A 19,030-nucleotide genomic window follows, 5' to 3' on the forward strand; every position below is an offset into this window, starting at 1 on the left:
TTTGTGACTAGGGGCCATGGGTAATTGTCCTCGATACGAGATTCTCCTGTCGAAAAAATGCTTTACCCAGGGAAGTGTGCAGCAATTTGACAACCCAAGAAAGAACAAAGAAGAACAAGAGCAAGAAGAAGGGAGCTCCAAGATTTATGCTGGTGAAAGAGGACGGGCTGTAGTAACGAATTGAAAATGCCCAGCTTCGTTCAAGTCTGAGAAACGTGGGAAACCACTCACCAAAAACAGAGTATTACTTTCTTGGGGCGGCCCGACCGAGTGCTCTCCATTCTCTCGCCACTTCAGAACATAGTCAAGATCTGTTAAGCATTTTCCTGGCTTCCTCCAGAGCACGCATTTTCTATTCCCTTTGCCAGATCTTGTGAAGTCAAAAGACAATTAAAACACCAGGAAAAGTTTATTTGAATACTTAGATGGATAGATTCACTTTCAAGCAATAGCTTCACCGGCAACGGACTTGATCACTAGAGTCACGTCCAGATGAGATTCCCCAATCCTTGTCGCCGTCGCCTGGAACCGGCTATCAAACACGGTTCTTTTCCATTCCCCCATTCCAGCGTAAACAACGTCCCAGTAGACATACAAGACCCTCTGACCATCGCTCGAGTAAACATCAAACGAGCCCTCGGTACCAGTGGGAGACCAGCTCCTCCCACTCGCAGTGATGTGGTACTCGCCCCACGCTGTCATGGTGAGACCATTGGGAGATCCAATCTCCGTGAAATCGTTCTTTCCACGTACCCATTTCCCATATCCAAGCCACGAGTTTGTGACGTAGAGCGTCAAGGGACCTTCGGTGTAGTAGATTACCAGTGCAAAGTAATTGTCCTCGCCCTTGAGCTTGGAATGAGAATCTCCTGTTGGAAAAACCACCAAAAGCAAATGTTACATTTCAGATCTAACAGAAGGAGAATAAATGAACCAGTAGCATTGTTAAGATGTGTAGCAACTGGAGGAAGTTCACGAGCAAGAAGGGGAGCAACCAAGAAGGAAAAGAACGCTACAAGAGCTCCAAGCTTTGCCATGGCTTGCATCTCCAAAAGTGATGAGAGCTCTTATTTATGCTTTTGGCAACTCTCAGCTAGTTTGTTTTTATGTGAAGGATAATAAAGGTGGGATGGTTTTATCACCGACAATTTAAGTTTATTAAGTAAGGTCTTTTAAACTTAACTTGGACTGAAATTTGTGTAATATTGAAAATAATATATTGCAAGTGCATGGAATATGGAAATTGAATATAGAAAATGTGCATATTAATTAGCCCAAAAGCCCTAATTTATATACAGAAGTGAATGGTCTGCATTAAAACTAATCTTATAGCTACCAAAATCCCATTATGCTAATATTAATATATAGTATTGTAACCACACATCACATCACATCACATTGTCACATCACATCATCTTTCTTCTTGGAATAATAAAAGATTATCGAGGTTCTCTCGTAAATGGGCCGAGATCTAGAAGAACATTAGAAAGAGGCATCAGTGAATTTATAGGTGGTATCAATTGTTTTGATCCATTTATATAAAGTGTTTTAACCGTTGCACATGCAGAACTTTTAGAGGATCGGCCTATTGAATGTTATGGCAAACCTCATAAACTTGTGGTTAAACTTGTTGCAACCTGATATAATTCTTTCCATTGAGCAAGGAACCTCTTAAATAAACCTTGTACCCAAAACAAACTAACATTAAGTCATCCACTTTATACTCTATATATAGGTAGACGATGATGGGAGTTGTAGTGCTATTGTTATCCCACTTGTATGCAGCCTAGGTGTTTGGCAGACTTTGCTCAGACAAGTGGAAAAATGCTCATTAAATACTAATCCCACGACTTGGCATCAGCAGCTTGTGGCAATTGTCAAAGTAAATATAGCTCTGTTAGTAATATTGGATCATGACTATATAAGAGTTTACATGGTGAAACACTAATAGAACTTTACACCCCTGTGACATATGCATACCAAAAAGATAATAAATAACTATCCCAATTTAAATGTTGAAAGTTTACATACTTTGCAATTATTCCTTTGAATGTCCAAATGAGCTATTCCACCAAATTGTCTAACTTTAGATGATAAACACTCATGAAAGTGTGCCGTATCCCTAACCAAGACATTAAAACACAAAATGCCTCAGCCATAAAATATAGGACTATTATCTGAAAAAATCTGTTTCGGACAAGAATGTTGAAATACCACTCGATTGAGGAGGAAGTATCCAACAACAATTGCAAATATACTAGCAAGAGCACCAAGTTCCACCTAACGAGTCAAATAGTCAAAAGCAATAATAACATACTTATTGCCAACGAAAAAAATCCCATAAGATCAAATGCCACCAACTCAAACGGATGGGAAATTGCAATTGACTCCAACCGTCCTTTTGAAACACGAGGGGGAGTATTACAAATTTGGCATCAAACACAACTACACATATACTAAATAGCATTATGTCACATCTTTAGGCAATAGAAAGACAATGATGGTGTATCAAGAGTCCTTAGGAACAAGCTGTAAACACTCAAGGTAAACCTAAGTCCTTAATAAGACCAAAATGAGGATTGTTGGATTATTGGATGAGCTATAATGTTTGTTAGATTGTTGGATGGCTATAATGTTTGTATTAAATTGTTAATGGCTATTTAATGTTTGTTGGATTGTTGGATGGCTATAACATTTGTATTAAATTACAATTGAAAATTAAGTTAACTTGCCAACTCAAATTTTCAACTTGTGAACTGAAGAATGGTTTATACTTAACTAGGGTATGCATTGACATGATCTTCCCATCATTGATATGCCCTTCTATCTACTACATATAGCTTCCATATGCCCACTCTTTTATGCATGGCTCCTACCCACCCACTCAATTGTCTATAACTTTTACCTACACTCCCACCCACCCACTCGCTTCCATCCCTGCCTATGCCCTAGCGTGTGCCCTAATTATTTTCCATGTGGCCAAAGGCTCAACACTTAGCCAGCCAACTATAGGGAATACACTAAGAGTTTTTACAAAATTTTGGATTTTGTGTTTATAGGGGGTAAATATCTTTTCTACTTTATAAGAGGTTTTTTATTATACTCTATATTGGAATTTCCTGCTAATTATTTAATTTTTATGTTGAACTCTATATGAATTATTATTGTGAAACTTTGAATCATGGATTACTTTTTTCAAATTTTTTTGTATTAACATTATTTATTGCTGCTGAATTATTTTTTAATTCCTATTTTTGTCAAATGTTTGGATACATTTTAGTTTTTTGTTGTTATTCCTAATTAAGAGTGCAATGTGTTTATTTAGAATGATTGTTTATGCAAGTGGTAATGAATATACTTAGAATATACTTGGATATTCTGGCATTTAATATTTAATTATACTAATCTACTGTAAATTATACACATATTTGTAATTTATAAAGTTTCTTAAACACCTTTGAGTATATTCTAACTTATTCTATAATATTGTTAATATGCAATTAAATTAATCCTTTTTTGTAAATTATAAATACATTTATAGTTTATAAGCTTTCTTTTAATTCTTCTTAATATTTTTCTCTAGCTTCAATATTTCAGGCATTTTTGTCATGATTTTCAACAGTTATATTAGTGATTCTGTGGGAGCTTTTGTGGCAAACAGTTTATAATTGCCCAATAGAACTTTCAAATGTTCTACTTGATTTATCATTATCATATTTTCATCTTCCAAAGAGGAGGATGATATAAATTCTGTAAATACATTTGCTCCCTTCTTAGGTAATACATTAGTATACTAATATAGCATATAAATTGTCCATTTGGGACTAAATTTAGTTTATCCATTATTATATTTAAGTAGAGGTTTAAACCCCAATTAATATACTTATTCTCGTATCCTTAGTTATAATGATGAGATATTTTAATTTATTATACAAAAATATTCTTAGCATATCTAAAGAATGTATATATTCTAACAGAATATTCTTTAGTCACACACTGGTTATGAAGTATAATGAGACAGGATCCACATGTCTATCACCGTGTTCCTACACCATGTGGGAGTCACTGGGTGGAAATCAGTTCTCATGACCTTCAACAATGCCTTCTATGCACCTCCAGCCAAGTATCTCTATCATGTTGCATAGCCTTCCAACCTGTGCAGGCTCAACTCCATGGGACCCCTTGGGCCAAGAGGGATCTCCCTAGTCTCCTGGAAAATCAGGCTGCTTTGCACCACTTGGCTATCTACCTGCATAGAATGGAGGACATTCGGGCAGCTCAAGCACAAGAGAGTGTAGGGAGTATCCCTCTTGTTCCAAGTGGTCTTATGCCTAACAAGCCCCAGAAACGACGAGTGTGTGGTACTGGGAAATTTGGCCAAGTGATTGTTTGAATCAGTTGTGAGGACAATGGTGTTCTAGGATCTCGTGCTACCGTGCTACTGGGCTCCAACGTTAAATGCCCGGGTGAGTATTTTGGGAGGATTCAGTGGCTTTAGTGACTGGCAAGCTTTGGCAAGCCTTTTCTATGAGCCATGATGCCGGGAATGAAGAATGCAATAAGGAGCTCGATTGATTGTGCCCGACATAAAGTTTATTTTATTTTATTTTTAGATGGAACACAAAATATCTTCTGTGGCCGTTCCAGGCCATCAAATTTCAAATGAGCCCTTGGTGGGGTGATGTGATATTCACCCCACGGACCATCTGGAGATCTCGCGAAATCGCTCGTGGAACGGACATTTCCCCCAGCTTAAGCGACAAGTTTGTGACTTGGAGCTTCTTGAGCTTGGAATAAAATCACCAAAAGCAAACGTTATATTTCAAGAATCAGCTCATTGAGGAGAAATGGATGAACCAGTGCATTGTTGATGGATGGGTTCACCACCCAAGGAAAGAGCAACCAAGACGAAGGAGACTTCAAGAGCTTGGTTCTGGATCTTTTTGGTTTTTTTTTGTTGTGTGTGTGTAAAACATTTCCTCCTCAGCCCTTCTTCGCATTAATAAAAAAACAAACAAAGCCAAAAAAGAGCTCCAAGCTTTGCCATGTCGTGCCATTTCGTTTTGACTTCAGTAAACCTGATAAACGACTAATTAATACAAAGCTATAAACTTTAAATTTTAAATTCAAACAAAAAATTCAGAAAAAAAAAAACTACATGCACTGGTTGCCATTCATTTTCTCACGAATTCGAATCCAGCTGATCAGAATGTCTTGTTCCTGCTCTTTGACGAGCCATGGAGAATCAAGCGTCGCGGCTAGTACCACCACCAAATTCTTGCACAAGAGTTCTTCCACCACAAAATCTGGATGGACTCGCTTGAAATCGCCCAGAAAATCAGGTTTGTCCTCGACGTGCTCGACACGCGGGAGGGTCGTGTGCGACATCTCCGATTACATTGGCGGGGATTTGCTGCGCTTCGACAGGGGCAAATTCTACAAAGATGTGGAGAAATTCGGCTCCATTGCCATCTATCCTCCTCCAGAGGGAGGCTACGAAGGGAGGTACGCAAACAAGCTCCAAATGGAAGGCTACCATATCATGGCCATGAGCGCCAAGGGATTGGGAGACCTCGAATCTTATCTCACCAAAGTTCATGGAGTTCGCCCAGTAAGTTAGAATTTAATGTAGAAGTTGTTCTTTTCTTATGTATGTTTTTTTTTTAGCCTCATCTGGGGAAGCAAGCGATTTCAGTGTGGTATTTCCCTCCCGAGATCGATTATAGATTGTCTATGCTTCCAGAAGATTGCAAGGGCCTCGTTCTATGGCTTCTCGAATGCGAGGTAAACAAACAAACAAAAAAAAAAAAAACAAGAGTGGATTCTTAGCTCTAGATACTTTTTGGAATTTGTGCTTGTTTCTTAGGTGCTGTCCAAGGCAGAGCTCCAGTTTCTAACTTTGTTGCCTGCGCTACGCCCCAAAGTCCGGGTCATTGCCGAGTGTGGAGGATGGTAACTTGGATAGAATCGATCTGGATCAAATCTAAGTGATGCTAAACTTGCTTTTCCACAGGCGAAAGTTTGTGTGGACACCTCTCAAGAACATTGCCGGGACATCGGTTCCAGACGAATCCCAAGTTTCCAAAGAGATAAGCAAGCCTTTGGTGCTCGTCCCAGAGCAAGGGAAGGATTTGGTCGTTCCAGATCCCTCCAGATCATCGCCCGAAGCATCAGCACAAGAGCAACAAGAAGCGAACACCCTCTCATCTTGATCATCTCGAGATCTTCCAAGTTTCAAGAAACTCGTCTTCCCCGTACAAACTTAGACTGGATTCGATGATCGCGACAAAATGCGGATTAGAAGGATCAAACTGTGTGTTCTCCTCATGTCAATCATTGACGGTATAGTCCAAATTATGGAAACAGTTGTCTCCATTCCACCGTCCAAGCAAGAGCCCTAACCTTGAAAAGGTGACAAAGCGTAAATCTAAGGAATCTCAGCGACATGCTTCCATGTTTTGTGGCGCATTGCGCGGGCCAAGACGTGCCCGACCCGTCGGTCCGGTTGGTTGGTTGGCCATGCATGACATTCGGACATTGGTGGCACGAACAAAAATTTAACATGCCACGCTTCTCTTGGCGTTTGTAACCATTGTTCCATTTTTCTAAGTTGATCAAATCCAAGCTTGGTTTGTTTGTATGTTTCAAGTTGACCTAACATCTTGATCTAGATCCCAAAGGATTGAGGGGTGCATTGCATCTAACCCATAGTTTTATCGATTTGATCCAGCGCTTTGGAACGGGATGGTTATTCTCTTGGCAGAAGACAATGTCACAAATTAGCTGGTCTCACGTTTCCAAAGGGTTTGTTTTGTGTGCTTGGAATTAAACAAATTTGAGCGCGAATGATTGTAGCTTTGAATGCAAGCTAGATCGATCCATTCACACTACTCGAGTTTTAAAATTTTCGTGGCAAAGGTGTGAGGGCACGACGAAATATCCCACAACTACGTGGGAGAGCCGTAATTGATCTTTACCTGTTTGAAAATCTCACGAGAAATTTCAATGTGGGAGGGAGGGAATGAAAACCATGACACACATGGTTTTGCGGGGGCAAAATTTATGGGAAGTTGACGGACGAGACGGGGAATTATAAGTGTACGGACGGGTTCCACTCCGGTGGGGGTTTCTTTTTGGTTTCTCTTGTCCTTTGGTTTGGGCCACACTGGTCATTTCGGCGAGCCCTAAAACCGGGGTTCTTCTACTACAGGCATTACGCACGGTGGCGCTGGCAGCCCAGCGCTTCGATCCACGCGCGGCGCCCGCGCTTCGATTCCTCCAGTTTGATGCGGTTTCCTCGCTCTCCTGCGCGCCTTGGATGATATTTCGATCAGTCGGCCATCCGATTCCTCCATCTCCCCGGTCCGGATTTCGCGATCCGCTCGCCGTGGATGTGAATTCCTCCTCCTCTCGGGCTCCTCTCTCCTGTGGCGGAGCTTGGAATTCGTCGGGATCGGCGGATCGCAGGGATTTTCTTTCCACCGCTTCCAAGAAAGTGGAATATTTCCCAAGATATGGATTCTTCGACGGCGGCGGCGGCGGTGTCATCGATCCTGCCGGGCGCAGGATCCAGTGTGGGAGTGACAGTTGCAGGATCGCCCACGGCGGAGGAGGATTCTTCTTCTTCCAGGAAGAATTCCAGGAGCAGTAGCGGCGGCGGATCCAAGCAGCAGCAAAAGAAGAAATTCGTGGGTGTGAGGCAGAGGCCGTCGGGGCGATGGGTAGCGGAGATCAAAGATTCGACGCAGAAGCTCCGGCTGTGGCTGGGCACTTTCGACAATGCCGAGGACGCCGCGCGGGCATACGACGACGCCGCGAGAGCTCTCCGCGGCGCCAACACCCGGACCAATTTCAAGCTGCCAGGGAACGCTAGCGGACGATTCTCCAAGGCGACGCGGATGCTCCTCCAGCGCGTCGCGATGAGATCGTCTGGCAGCGAGGCTCTCAAGGAGAATCAAGCCTTGATCGCCAGCGACAACAACAATCCAGGAGCCGTGGCAGTAGCGGGGGCATTTCCCCATGGCCTGTATCATGCCGCTGGTGGATCTTCTTCGGACTCTTCGCCCATGCAGAGCTTCTCTTCGCAGCAAGTCCCCGGCAAAGACAAGCTCGCCGCTGTAGATCCAGGCAAGTCCATAGCTCCTCGCGCTCTCCAGCAGCACCAATTCTACGGCACCTCTCCCTTCGGTGGTGGATTCCAATCGCCAGCGCTCGCCACCCAACAGCAAATCCACAGCAAGAGCGTCTATGGGGCGTTCATAGAGAAGCTTGGCAAGGTGCCAAGACCACCACCGCCACCTCCTGCCAAGCACGATCTTCCATACGTGAATGGCTACCACGGGCCACTTATGTCCGAGAACGAACGCGCTCCTCAAGAGACGACGATGATGATGGAGTTCCAAGACGATCAAGGTGGTAGCGGCGGCGAGGACTACATTTTCAAGTCCTACTCCGCCACGTCCTCGCGCTTCATGTCTCCCTCGATCCGGGTACCTCCCTCCGACAGATACAAAGTGGCCCCGTCCATTCACGTCTACAACACGGCGGCGCAAGCGGCGGCGGCGGCCGCTGCCGACCTGTCCGACTCCGACGCTCTCATCCAGGCTCCAAACATCCGCGGGAGCGAATCGCCCATCATTCTCAACAAGGACGATCCGATGGTCTCGGCGGTCCCAGCGGCGGCGATGGCGATCAGCTCCTGCGACTCAGTCTCTCCCGGCCCCTCGACGCCCAGCGGCGAGGAGGAGGAATCGTCCAGCTTCTGGAGCTACTTCGACCAGGCGCTGTGTGCCGTGACTTGAAAGCGAGGCAGGGCGAGAGCTTTCCGGTTGCGGCCAGCGCACACGAAAGAGGTAACGCGATCGTGCGCGATTTTTATACCACCACTCACTCGCTGGCTCACTCATTTCTCGGCGATCGCAGAGATAGGCAGACATGGAAAGGGAGGAAGTCCTCCAATCTAAATGCCGCGCGCGAGGCAGGCACCCACCAGCACTAGCAGCACTGACCCAGGAGAAGAGGAGGCTTCATTCATGTCGTGCATTCATTCTTCCAGAGACGATCTCGCGAAGCTGTAATTATACCGGCGTGTACAATCCGTTTTGCTTTTCATGTTCCAGTCCAATAAGTAAACACGAGGTTTGCTCATACTTCGCTACAGAGAAAGAAAATCGAACAAAAGTACCTAGTGCCAACTCTTTTTTGTCAGTTCTCTTGATCAAACCAAATCAATCAATCTCGACCCAAATCGAGTTCTTTCCATGCGAAACAAAAGGATGAAATAATGGGTGAAGCTTGTTGGAGCACACACCAAAAAAATCTCTGGCTTTTACTCTTCTCTTCGCTGGGTCTTGTAAGGAATCAGGTAATGGTACACGCCCCTCTTCTCCTTGTTGTTCTTCATCAGAGATCCCACCGCTTCTTTATTCTAAAGAGGAGCACTGCCTCCTGGAGATTGTTCTGCGGCAGCTGGAGCATCACCTGGAGCTTGCATTTCTTGGGGGCGGACTTGGCACCTTCGTCTTCCTTGCCAACCTGCGACGCACAAGAAGAGAAAGAACCGCTCTGTTAAAGAGTTTTCCCGTCCAGATAGAATAAGGAAAGCGAAAACGAGAGCTCACCCACGCTGACGCCCAGCTCACTCCCACGTCCGAATCGTATCCCATCTTTATCTTGAAGTTCTCCGTTGCCTTGTGCTTGAATATGGCGCTCCACGCCTCGTTGTTGAAATTGTACATGTAGCTGCCATACGAAAGATTCAATGTAGCTTCCAAACTGCTTGAACTCTAAGCAGGAACCTTAGCTTGTTTGCTTCATCAAACTGCCGCTTGAAAGACACTGCTAGCGCCTGTGACGGCCATGATATCGTGGGGCACAGCGTCATCTCCTCATCCTGCCATGAGATCACAAACGTCGCAGTCAAGAGAAAAAAAGTGGGAGGAGATTTGCTTACTTTGAACTTGTATTTGAGGGAGGCATTCTCTTCCTTGTAATCCGCAACGAAGACACCGCTCCCAAGTGACGCACCAACGAAGCCGCTGATAGATAAGGCCCGTGCTTCGTTCTTCATCTCGTCTTCCAGTTTGATCTCGCCATTGGGAAACGTGAAGCTTAGTCTCGGCTGACAAAGAAAAGAAGAATAAGTACTTGGAATTGTCAATGCCAGTAGTTCTTCCGAGTTGCGAGAGCTTACCCGGGATGTGGGGGGAGTTTCGGTAGCAATCTCGGCCTTGTATCTCGAGTCCTTAGTCGTTGCGATAATTCTCAGCTCGCCTTCTTGCGCCTGGAACTCTTTCGTCAATCTCAAGGCATGGCACGATCGAACAGACCTTGACGTCCTGCATGTACTTTGCTTGCACATATCGGCCCAAGTTTGCAGACATTGTGACGAGCGCATTCTTTTCTTCGTAGTCGTAGAGCACGGAGAGATACTTGGTCACCAGCCCGAGCAAAGGATACCGGAATTCTCCCGACGGGTCTCTCTGGAACGAGGCCTTCAACTTTGCCATGCCATTAAGCATGCGAGCCGTGACTTTGTTCACCACGACGCTCGCCTCACTGTCATACTCGGATGACACTTTCATGGCCATGATCCTCCGCCAGTCATCCACGTCTTTGGACGCTTGCAAATCCATCTTTGGGTGTGGCTGCAAGGACAACAAGATAACAATGCTGATAAGAAACTGAAAGAACAAAGGAGAAAATGACGAAATTCCATCCCAACACGCCAAGAACCAAGCGATGGCCAAGAAATCCACAAGAAAATGCCAGACAAAGCCCTAGATCTACCAGCATTGCGAGATTGGCGAGCAAGGAGGAGCGAAATCACTTACACGGGGCTACCGATTTGGCGGAAAAGAAAACCCTGGCAGCTAAGATTAGTCCCGGCGCCCAAGAAACCGGGAGAGATCGCCTCGCCGCGGCGCCAGGATCCGCGCCATCGCCAATGCCGCGGCAGCTCACGATGGAAGGCGCGCTCCACAAAACCCCAGAAAAATCAATCCACGCCCTTCCTCCTTGTCCTCATCAAACCTAAAGTCCCTCTCTTCTTTGAGCTCGTGGAATACAGAGGGGAAAATTCAAACTTTTTCCTCCCTATATTTTAGAGTTTAGCCTTTTTCGCATTTTCTTTTTGTTTTTCCGAATAATGACAACCACAACCAAAAGGATACATGGAATATTCATATAATTTACAAAATTAAAGGTGGTGTTGATTTATAAACCCTAGGATTCATCGTCCCAGAGATCTTGGAGGGTTTTGTAAGGGCCATTGGTGGCATTGCAAAAGAACCAGCACGTATTCGTTCGCCGCTGGCTGATCTCCTGGAGATCCCGCATGTGTTGCTCACTCAAATCCCACCCAAACACGTCAAAGTTCTCCTCAATCCGCGAGGGATTAAAACTCTTGGGAAGAACACTCGCCCCATTCTGGACCCCCCATCGCAGAGCAACCTGGGAAAAAAATTTAAGGAATCCTGGAACTTAGCAGAGGATGGAAGTTTTTGGGCTTGTCCTGTCTTTGCTTCGGATTCTGGAAAGAAAAGTTTGATTTTTCTTTCTTACCTGGGCTGGAGTTTTGCCGAGCTTGAAAGCTATAGCATTGATCACAGGGTGTTGAATCACTTCTGTGGTGCCGTAGTACGTGCCTGGCGCAGCAAGGGGTGACCATGCACTGACGTGAATCCCCTTGGAGCTGCAAAATTCACGAAGATGTCGCTGCTGCCAAACCGGATGCATCTCCACCTTGACAAGCAACGGTCGTCATTTCTTTTAACACACAAACAATCAAGACAAAGTTCTATTTTCTTCTTCTTTCCTTGTGAAAAGAGAATCAAGAGAAAGAAGAACTAAAGAGGATACTAAAGAGAATTAAAAGAAGAACCATCAAGAGAATAAGAATTATAAAGGATAAGAGAAAAACTTACTTGATCCACTGCAGGGGTGATTGTGGCGTAGCTGAGCAAATCGGTGAGCTTCTTGATGGAGAAGTTGCTGACACCGATCGATTTGGCGAGGCCCAGGCCGATGCATTTCTCCATCTCACGCCAGGTGCTCTGGATGTCCACCGGGAGGATCTCCTCCTCCTTTGGCGGGAGCTTAGTGCCCTTCTTGAGCTTCACCGGGAAATGCATCAGGTAGAGGTCCAAGTGATCCAACTGGAGCTTCCTAGATCAATGTGATTATATCGAATCTCTCTCTCTTTTCTATACAAGCAAGAAAAAAAAAAAGGACGAACTGTTACAAGCATGATTTTATACATACTTTAAGCTCCGTTGCAACGCAGGGATCACATCCTCAGGGTCGTGATCGTCGCACCATAGCTTGGATGTGATAAACATCTCCTCTCTCTTGACGATGCCACTGCCAAAAGCTCTTGACAGCGCATCACCAATCGCTGGCTCACTCCCATAAGAGCTCGCCGTGTCGATATGACGATAGCCAATCTGGAAAAAATCCACAAAACAAAACAAAGGATTCACAGTGGAAGACACAATGAGCAAGAGAAAGAGAAACACCTTGATTGCATGAAGCATAGCATCAGTGATCACATTCCGGGGCACGGCGAATCCAACGCTGCCGAGGCCGAGTGCTGGGATTGAATCCCCGGAATTAAGAAGGTAACGCAGGGGTTTGGATTGAGTCGGCATTGCCTCGCCTGAAAGAAGAAAGACAAGGAAAGGATTTGGCGAGGAGACTGGAAAAAGAAGGATCTATGAGCGAAATAGCAAGTGGAAGAACAGCTGATTTCTCGATATTTTCTCTTTTCTCCCACACTCTGTTTTTAGTTGGGTTTCTTTTTCCTTCCTCCTCCTTCCATTCGCTCCTTCTACTGTCCAAATCAATCCACAGGGAAAGTACTGGAATATGAATGAATTGGCAGCCAATCCGGGGGATTTGACTCCATGTCTGTGCTGGCGCTCTCGTTTTCATATTTAAGAAGGCACCATCAGCACAAACAAAGCTCATGTATGGCATACTTACAACAGTGGCAAAAAATTTGATCCTGGGATCGGATCCAGGATCGGAGCGCCAGATGCAGCCAATTTGCCAACTCACTTGAAAGTCAGTGGACGAATCAAAGCCTTTTCTCCCACCATTGTCTATTTTGGTTTATCTTCAATGGTCATGGGAATCAAAGATTTGGGGCTTTTGGATTGTTCTGCAAAAAATTCTCCACTTTTCCACTGCTTAGCTGGAAAATGATTTGCATATGCGAGACTTGCTCAGCCGGATACGCGTGTTTGCAGCACAGAGGGATTTGTCACAGGCAAAACATCTCTACTCCCTTCTCCAACAAAACAGATACTGTCTGGACAAGCTCACCACGAATCAGCTCATGAGAATGTTTGGCAAGTGCGGGAGCGTCGAGGATGCCCGCAAATTGTTTGATCAGATTGACAACCCCGACACAGTGCAATGGAACATCATTGTTACTGCATATGCCCAAAACGGGCATTTTCAGAACGCAAAGTCGATGTTTGATTCAAGCCCACAGCGTGATATGGTTTCTTGGAACACAATGTGTCAGAGTTTTTCGTGGAGTCACAAAGTTGATGAAGTGTCTCAATGCTTGCAAAAGATGCCACAGCACAATGTAGTCTCGTGGAACAGCCTGCTTTGCACATTTGCCCAGAACGGGCATTATCCGAAAGCGCAGGCATTGTTCGTGGCAATGCCTGAAAAAGACGTGATTTCTTGGAACATTGTCATCTCCCAGTACGCGGAGATCGATCTAGATCGAGCAAAGTTGCTGTTTGATCGTGCTCCCCAGCACAGCGTCGTGACTTGGAATGTTTTGATTGCGCATCACTGTGAAGAATCGAAGAGGGTGTTTGATGCGATGCCTTGCCGAGATATAGTCTCGTGGAACAGTCTCTTAGACGTGGATCAGGACCAAGAAATCTTTTCTAAGATGCCCTCGCACGACGCAATCTCGTGGATCACAGTCATTGCAGCAAATGCCCGTGAGGGGCATCTGGATTGTGCCATGGATCTCTTCGATCGCTCGCCAAGCCGATCGCTGGCGCTGTGGAACGTCATCCTCTCCGGATTCGCGAGCTCCGGGGACGTGAATCGAGCTCGATCGATCCTCTCTTCCATGCCCCGAACGGATGTGATCTCGTGGAACTCGCTCCTCGCGGGACTGCTCGAGTTTTCTTCTCTCCGCGACGCAGGCGAGCTCTTCGCAGCGATGCCGCACAGAAATCTCTCGTCGTGGACGCTGCTCGTGGGCGGATACGCGCAGCACTGCGAAACGCCCCGCCAGGCCGCCGCGATCTTGCTGGAATCGATGCCGCAGTGGGACCTTGTGCCATGGAATGCCGTGCTCTCGGCGATGGCGCGCGCGGGCGACGCCGCTGGAGCCAAAGACCTCTTTGATCGGATGCCGGATCATCGCAATGCCGTGAGCTGGATCATCTTGTGCGAGCTTGGCTGCTCAATGATCCCATTTGAGGCGTTTGACAAGATGCCCGAGCACGGTACCGCGGCGGTACTCGCCGTGGTGGCCGCCTATGCGCGGTGCCTGCGGTGGGATACCGCGCGGTACCTCTTCGAGACGCTTCGTCACCGGACCCTGGTGGCGTGGAACGCGTACCTCGCGCTTTGCGTCGCTCAGTCAGCGCTGGCCCGGCCCGCCGCGGTACTGGGCCGGATGCCGCAGTGGAGCGCCGTGTCGTGGAGCTCGATCGTGGCGGCCAGCGGCAAGAACTCCAAGCTGGGCATGGATCCTGACGAGGAGGAGGCGAGGTTGCTGATAGAAATGACCGCGGCGGCAGCAATTGAGTCGTCCTCCCCCTCCCCGGAGCCGCGATCGATCGCGCTAGCGACGACGCTGCTCGTGGCGCACGCCCTGAATGGCGATACCGCCAGCGCCAAGTCGGTGTTTGACGATACCACGCGGCGCGACGTGGTGGCGTGGACCGCCATGGTGACGGCTTCGTCAATGGGCAAGGACCCCGACCATGCCGCCGCGGTACACCGCCGGATGCCAGCGTGGAATGTGGTGTCCTGGAATGCGCTCGTCTCGGCATATGCCCAAAACGGGCATACCGCCGCGGCACGCGCCGCATTCGACGCCATGCCTGAGAGAAACCTCCGTTCTTGGAACAGCATCATCGCGGGGCTCGCTCACAATGGCCTTCCGCGATTGGCCATCGATCTCTTCGAGAACGAGATGGATCTACCGCCCAACGAGGTGACGCTCACGACGCTCCTGGATGCCTGCGCGGAGCTGGGCGATCTGGCGCTGGGGATCGCCCTCCACAAACGCTGCGCCGAGCTCGACCTCGATCGCCACAGCGTCGTCGCCACCGCGCTGCTCGACATGTACTCTCGGTGTGGGCGCGTGGATCAAGCCAAGCGCGTGTTTAATTCCATGCGCGCCAGGGATGAGCGCGTCGATCTCGTGACGTGGAACGCTATGATCGCTGGATTCGCGAGGAGCGGCCACTCCATCGAAGCCCTGGAGCTCTACCGCGAGCTGGAGAAGCTTGATCGTGAGCTCCAGCCCGACGCCTCCACCTTCGCGGCGGTGATAGATGCCTGTGCCAGCGCGGTACCGCCGGCGGTATCCGAGGGGAGAGCGATCCACCGGCAAGCGATCGCGCGCGGGATGGATGACGATCCGGTCGTGGGCAGCTCGCTGGTGGCGATGTACACCAGGATCGGCGGATTAGACGCTGCCCAGCGATGCTTCGATAGGATCACTGCCAGGAACACGGTGGCCTGGAACTCCATGCTGGTGGGATTCGCGAACCACGGCAGCGCCACTGGGGTGATCCAAAGCTTCCACGCGATGCAGCTGGACGGGGCGATCGCGGACGCCGTGACGTTCGTGGCGGTGCTGAGCTCGTGCTCCCACGCGGGATGGATCGTCGAGGCCGGGCAGTGCTTCCAATCCATGGCGGCGGATTTCTTCATCGCAGCCACGCCGGAGCACTACAGCGCGATCGGGGATCTCCTCGCGCGGCTGGGGCAGATTGGCGAGGCGCGCTCACTCATCCGGGCCAAGCCCTACGAATCCAGCGCCGCGGATTGGATGAGCCTGCTATCGGCGTGCCGGATCCACTGCAACGTCGAGCACGGCGCGAGCGCAGCGGCGCAGGCATTCGAATTCGGCGAGCTTGACGATCCCATCGCCGCCGCCAGTGGCACTTGCAAGCTCTTGCTGGGCATCTTCTCCGCCCTCTGAGATTATTCTAAAATATTCTATCTAACGTATAAAGAAGCATATTCTTGTTTTATTCTTAGATTTGACCTTTCCCACTTTTAAGCAAGCTTAAATTCTACGACGTGACGTGGCAGGATATGATCCGTCCGATAATGCCAAACCAGGAATATTTTCATCATCAGCTCTAATCGGGCACCGAGACACCTTCCAATCAGGCTGTCTGTGCTCGAAGGCCTCCAGAAAACAATTAGCTACTAGCCATGTACAGGAAAATGTTACCTCCTCTAATGTTCTGTGCTTCATCTTCGCGACTCGATTCTTCCTCGTGGATCTTCTTCGTGATCCACCGCATCATAGTGTACAAACGCTGGGGTTATTCGTTGCCGATGCCGGGGAGAAGTCCAGCACGATCACACTCGTGTTGTCCTTGGTCTTGAGCAGACGAGCGTTGCCGACGAGCAGCTGTGCGATCTCTTCGGCGTTCATCGGTGGGAGTGGCATCCGGCCATCGATCGTGGACCGACCGTCCCGAGCCTGAGCGCGCGAGTTAGCGGGGTAAAATACATCGAAGGAAACATACCTCAATCGCCAGCTGAATAGCCCTGATCGGGCTTAGCACGTCCCAAAGCCCGTCGCTTCCCATGACTACTATACCTTTGCTGTCCTTGGTAATCTTGAGGACTTTGCTCACGTAAGGCTCCGCCGAGAAGCAGGATTCTTCCTCCTTGAGGAACTTATCACCCAGAGCCCGTGCTATGTTCATCCCTGGAAAACCAGTCCAAACAGCAAAACAATTTACCAACCAGTGCAAGGAGACGTTTTTAGAACTTACCACAGATGCGCGTTTCGCCATCTTTTAGCTTTCGTCCCATTTCCAGAAGCCGTGCTCTCTCTGTTGGACTAGTAAGCCTATGGTCCTCTGTCAAGACAACCGGCTTTCCTCCGACACTGAAAGAATGAAATCAAGTTCTGGAACTACCATAATCAAAGCAGACACAAACCTTAAAACACACGATGAATCACCGAGATTGGCACATTGCACGAAATACTCCTGACCAACGGTTGACCATAATAGAAGAACTGTGGCTGTGCAACCCTGGAAGTCAGCAATAGAACGGTTACACATTCTGACCCATAGAGCACAGCTACATACAACTCACCTCGTACTCGCAATTCAAGGCTTCTTCAGTTTCTTTGAATGCATCTTTTAAAACTTTAGCCGCATCACATTGAGTTAGGACGTCGATCCTCTCTCCTTCCACCGTAAGAATGTCCGACAACTTCTGTGGTAAAATCCTGTTGTTGAAAACCAAAAAAAGAGGCTTCACCATACAGCTCTGGTATACACATTTGAATTAACATACCTGCTAGCAGCTTCGGCTGCTGCAGGACCGCCGTGCCCATCGAAAATGCAAAAGACTCCAAACTGGATGACACAAAAATGCTTAAACCACTGTCCAATGAACGGAAAAGTACTACCTGCTGAAGTCCTCGCAGTGGCCACTCACAGTGACAGACATCTTCCATTGACAATCTTTCCCTCCGAGAAGTCATCGCATCTGCAGCCACCCCAACACCAAATGGCACCGAAGATACAGAGAACTTGGCGTCCTTCGAAGCTGAGAGATGGACCTGCACGAACTCTCGTGTAAGAAAGCAGCAAATAAGAAGATTCCAGTATGATACTTACGAGTATTTGAGACGTCGATCCTAACGTCAAGACGTCACCACTGGTAAGACCAACAGGTGCGCTTCGACGTCTGCGAGGTCCGGAAATGGATATGGACCTGTGATTTAGGAGTGTTCCATTTAGACTACCCAAGTCTACAAGCTCCCATCGTGAAACCTGAAACGTCTAACGACGATGAGTCCACGTATGAAGCACAAGACCAGGAAACTTACGTCACAGTTCCAATTTATCACTGCATGCTTTCCGGAGACCTCGGAATCGTTCAACACAAGATCGTTTTGAGAAATCCGGCCGATCGACAAGGCGAGTCCGCCATCTTCCGGCAATGTTCTGAGAAGGCGATTACCCGCCGAAGGCCCAGTAAGAACTTCCAAGCTTATGCTACTACCTGCGTCTTCCAAACCAACAGTGTCAGGATTTAAAAAGAAAAGAAAACAGTGGAAGTCAAAGAAAGCATGCTTAGGCGACTGGCTTACGTTGTGCGCCGGTACCCGACGATGGTAGAGAATGCCTTTCGTGAAAATTCGGAACCACTAGAGAGTCGCGAGAGACGATGGTGGCCGACGCCTCAATCCTGGGTTCCTTCTTGTTCCCAAAGTTTGGGCGCTTGAGAGTCTCTCCAATGGAGAAATCTTTGGAGAGGAGAGACTCATTTGCATCCTACAAGACAAAGAAGAAAAACTCACACACTTGGAAAGAAAAGAAACAACCAATTACCTCTTCATCGGTCGAGGCCGAGCAGCAACGCCGCTTAATTGCGCACGCCAGGAGGACGATGCAAGGAGCTATCAACACGGCGACAGCAGCGATCAAGACTGCCTCTTTCATGATGGAGTTCCACTCCCAGACATGTGTCCACTACCTAAAAACTCGAAATCCCTGGCCCGCGAGCAGCGATTCACCTCTAGAAACAAGCGCTAAGATAGAATCGGAGCTGGAGCTGGAGCGATATTACGCATTGCGCCTCGCGCCCGTTGACGCAACCAAAGCTGCTCGATTCGGCGATTCCCAGCTACAATTTCCACGTAGCAGAGCCGGGGCCAATGCAGGAGCCCTTGCGGCAGCGCATTTGGCAGCTCCAGCTAGGAGGACGCTGCTGTGCTTGCTATAAGCCCTAAGTCCATGGCGTTGCGAGATACCTCGGATCTCACCGTCCATCCCCTGGTCAT

General features: G+C 47.9%; 7 protein-coding genes across 8 annotated transcripts; 3 read left to right on the top strand and 4 right to left on the bottom strand.

Annotated features, from left to right (window-relative positions):
- Nucleotides 1-441: 441 nt before the first annotated feature.
- Nucleotides 442-1,037, bottom strand: LOC9631648. The gene is made up of 2 exons (XM_002968356.1): nucleotides 935-1,037; nucleotides 442-869 (listed from the first exon to the last, which is right to left on the bottom strand). Exons 1-2 carry the CDS (start codon nucleotides 1,035-1,037, stop codon nucleotides 442-444), a joined length of 531 nt encoding a protein of 176 aa, XP_002968402.1.
- Nucleotides 1,038-5,169: 4,132 nt separating this feature from the next.
- Nucleotides 5,170-6,410, top strand: LOC9631649 (NAD(P)H-quinone oxidoreductase subunit N, chloroplastic). Its single transcript, XM_002968049.2, has 4 exons — nucleotides 5,170-5,611; nucleotides 5,668-5,784; nucleotides 5,867-5,952; nucleotides 6,014-6,410. Exons 1-4 carry the CDS (start codon nucleotides 5,210-5,212, stop codon nucleotides 6,210-6,212), a joined length of 804 nt encoding a protein of 267 aa, XP_002968095.2. The 5' UTR covers nucleotides 5,170-5,209; the 3' UTR covers nucleotides 6,213-6,410.
- Nucleotides 6,411-7,185: 775 nt separating this feature from the next.
- LOC9631183 (ethylene-responsive transcription factor ESR1) lies at nucleotides 7,186-9,262 on the top strand. Its single transcript, XM_002968050.2, has 2 exons — nucleotides 7,186-8,852; nucleotides 8,923-9,262. The coding sequence occupies exon 1, from the start codon at nucleotides 7,515-7,517 to the stop codon at nucleotides 8,799-8,801; it is 1,287 nt and encodes a 428-aa protein (XP_002968096.1). The 5' UTR covers nucleotides 7,186-7,514; the 3' UTR covers nucleotides 8,802-8,852; nucleotides 8,923-9,262.
- LOC9631184 (outer envelope pore protein 37, chloroplastic) lies at nucleotides 9,220-11,048 on the bottom strand. The gene is made up of 7 exons (XM_002968357.2): nucleotides 10,833-11,048; nucleotides 10,329-10,646; nucleotides 10,193-10,282; nucleotides 9,953-10,120; nucleotides 9,798-9,892; nucleotides 9,621-9,741; nucleotides 9,220-9,534 (listed from the first exon to the last, which is right to left on the bottom strand). Exons 2-7 carry the CDS (start codon nucleotides 10,632-10,634, stop codon nucleotides 9,403-9,405), a joined length of 912 nt encoding a protein of 303 aa, XP_002968403.1. The 5' UTR covers nucleotides 10,635-10,646; nucleotides 10,833-11,048; the 3' UTR covers nucleotides 9,220-9,402.
- A 122-nt stretch (nucleotides 11,049-11,170) lies between these two features.
- Nucleotides 11,171-12,889, bottom strand: LOC9650061 (NADPH-dependent aldo-keto reductase, chloroplastic). Its single transcript, XM_002968358.2, has 5 exons — nucleotides 12,516-12,889; nucleotides 12,262-12,443; nucleotides 11,925-12,165; nucleotides 11,563-11,742; nucleotides 11,171-11,451 (listed from the first exon to the last, which is right to left on the bottom strand). The coding sequence occupies exons 1-5, from the start codon at nucleotides 12,645-12,647 to the stop codon at nucleotides 11,224-11,226; spliced, it is 963 nt and encodes a 320-aa protein (XP_002968404.1). The 5' UTR covers nucleotides 12,648-12,889; the 3' UTR covers nucleotides 11,171-11,223.
- A 321-nt stretch (nucleotides 12,890-13,210) lies between these two features.
- LOC9650062 (pentatricopeptide repeat-containing protein At4g02750) lies at nucleotides 13,211-16,192 on the top strand. The gene is made up of 2 exons (XM_024673325.1): nucleotides 13,211-14,994; nucleotides 15,112-16,192. The coding sequence occupies exons 1-2, from the start codon at nucleotides 13,211-13,213 to the stop codon at nucleotides 16,190-16,192; spliced, it is 2,865 nt and encodes a 954-aa protein (XP_024529093.1).
- A 129-nt stretch (nucleotides 16,193-16,321) lies between these two features.
- On the bottom strand, nucleotides 16,322-19,007 carry LOC9631185 (protein phosphatase 2C 70). 2 transcript variants are annotated; one of them, XM_024673411.1, is made up of 11 exons: nucleotides 18,579-19,007; nucleotides 18,338-18,521; nucleotides 18,074-18,249; nucleotides 17,862-18,017; nucleotides 17,651-17,803; nucleotides 17,536-17,597; nucleotides 17,332-17,467; nucleotides 17,173-17,267; nucleotides 17,004-17,119; nucleotides 16,752-16,936; nucleotides 16,322-16,705 (listed from the first exon to the last, which is right to left on the bottom strand). In XM_024673411.1, the coding sequence occupies exons 1-11, from the start codon at nucleotides 18,687-18,689 to the stop codon at nucleotides 16,523-16,525; spliced, it is 1,557 nt and encodes a 518-aa protein (XP_024529179.1). In that variant the 5' UTR covers nucleotides 18,690-19,007; the 3' UTR covers nucleotides 16,322-16,522. The 2 variants fall into 2 exon arrangements, with proteins under 2 accessions (XP_024529179.1, XP_002968405.2); XM_002968359.2 differs by having other exon boundaries at nucleotides 18,074-18,255.
- Between the last annotated feature and the right edge of the window lie 23 nt (nucleotides 19,008-19,030).

The sequence above is a fragment of the Selaginella moellendorffii genome, unplaced genomic scaffold (assembly GCF_000143415.4).
Source record: "Selaginella moellendorffii unplaced genomic scaffold, v1.0 SELMOscaffold_10, whole genome shotgun sequence".
NCBI lineage: Eukaryota > Viridiplantae > Streptophyta > Lycopodiopsida > Selaginellales > Selaginellaceae > Selaginella > Selaginella moellendorffii.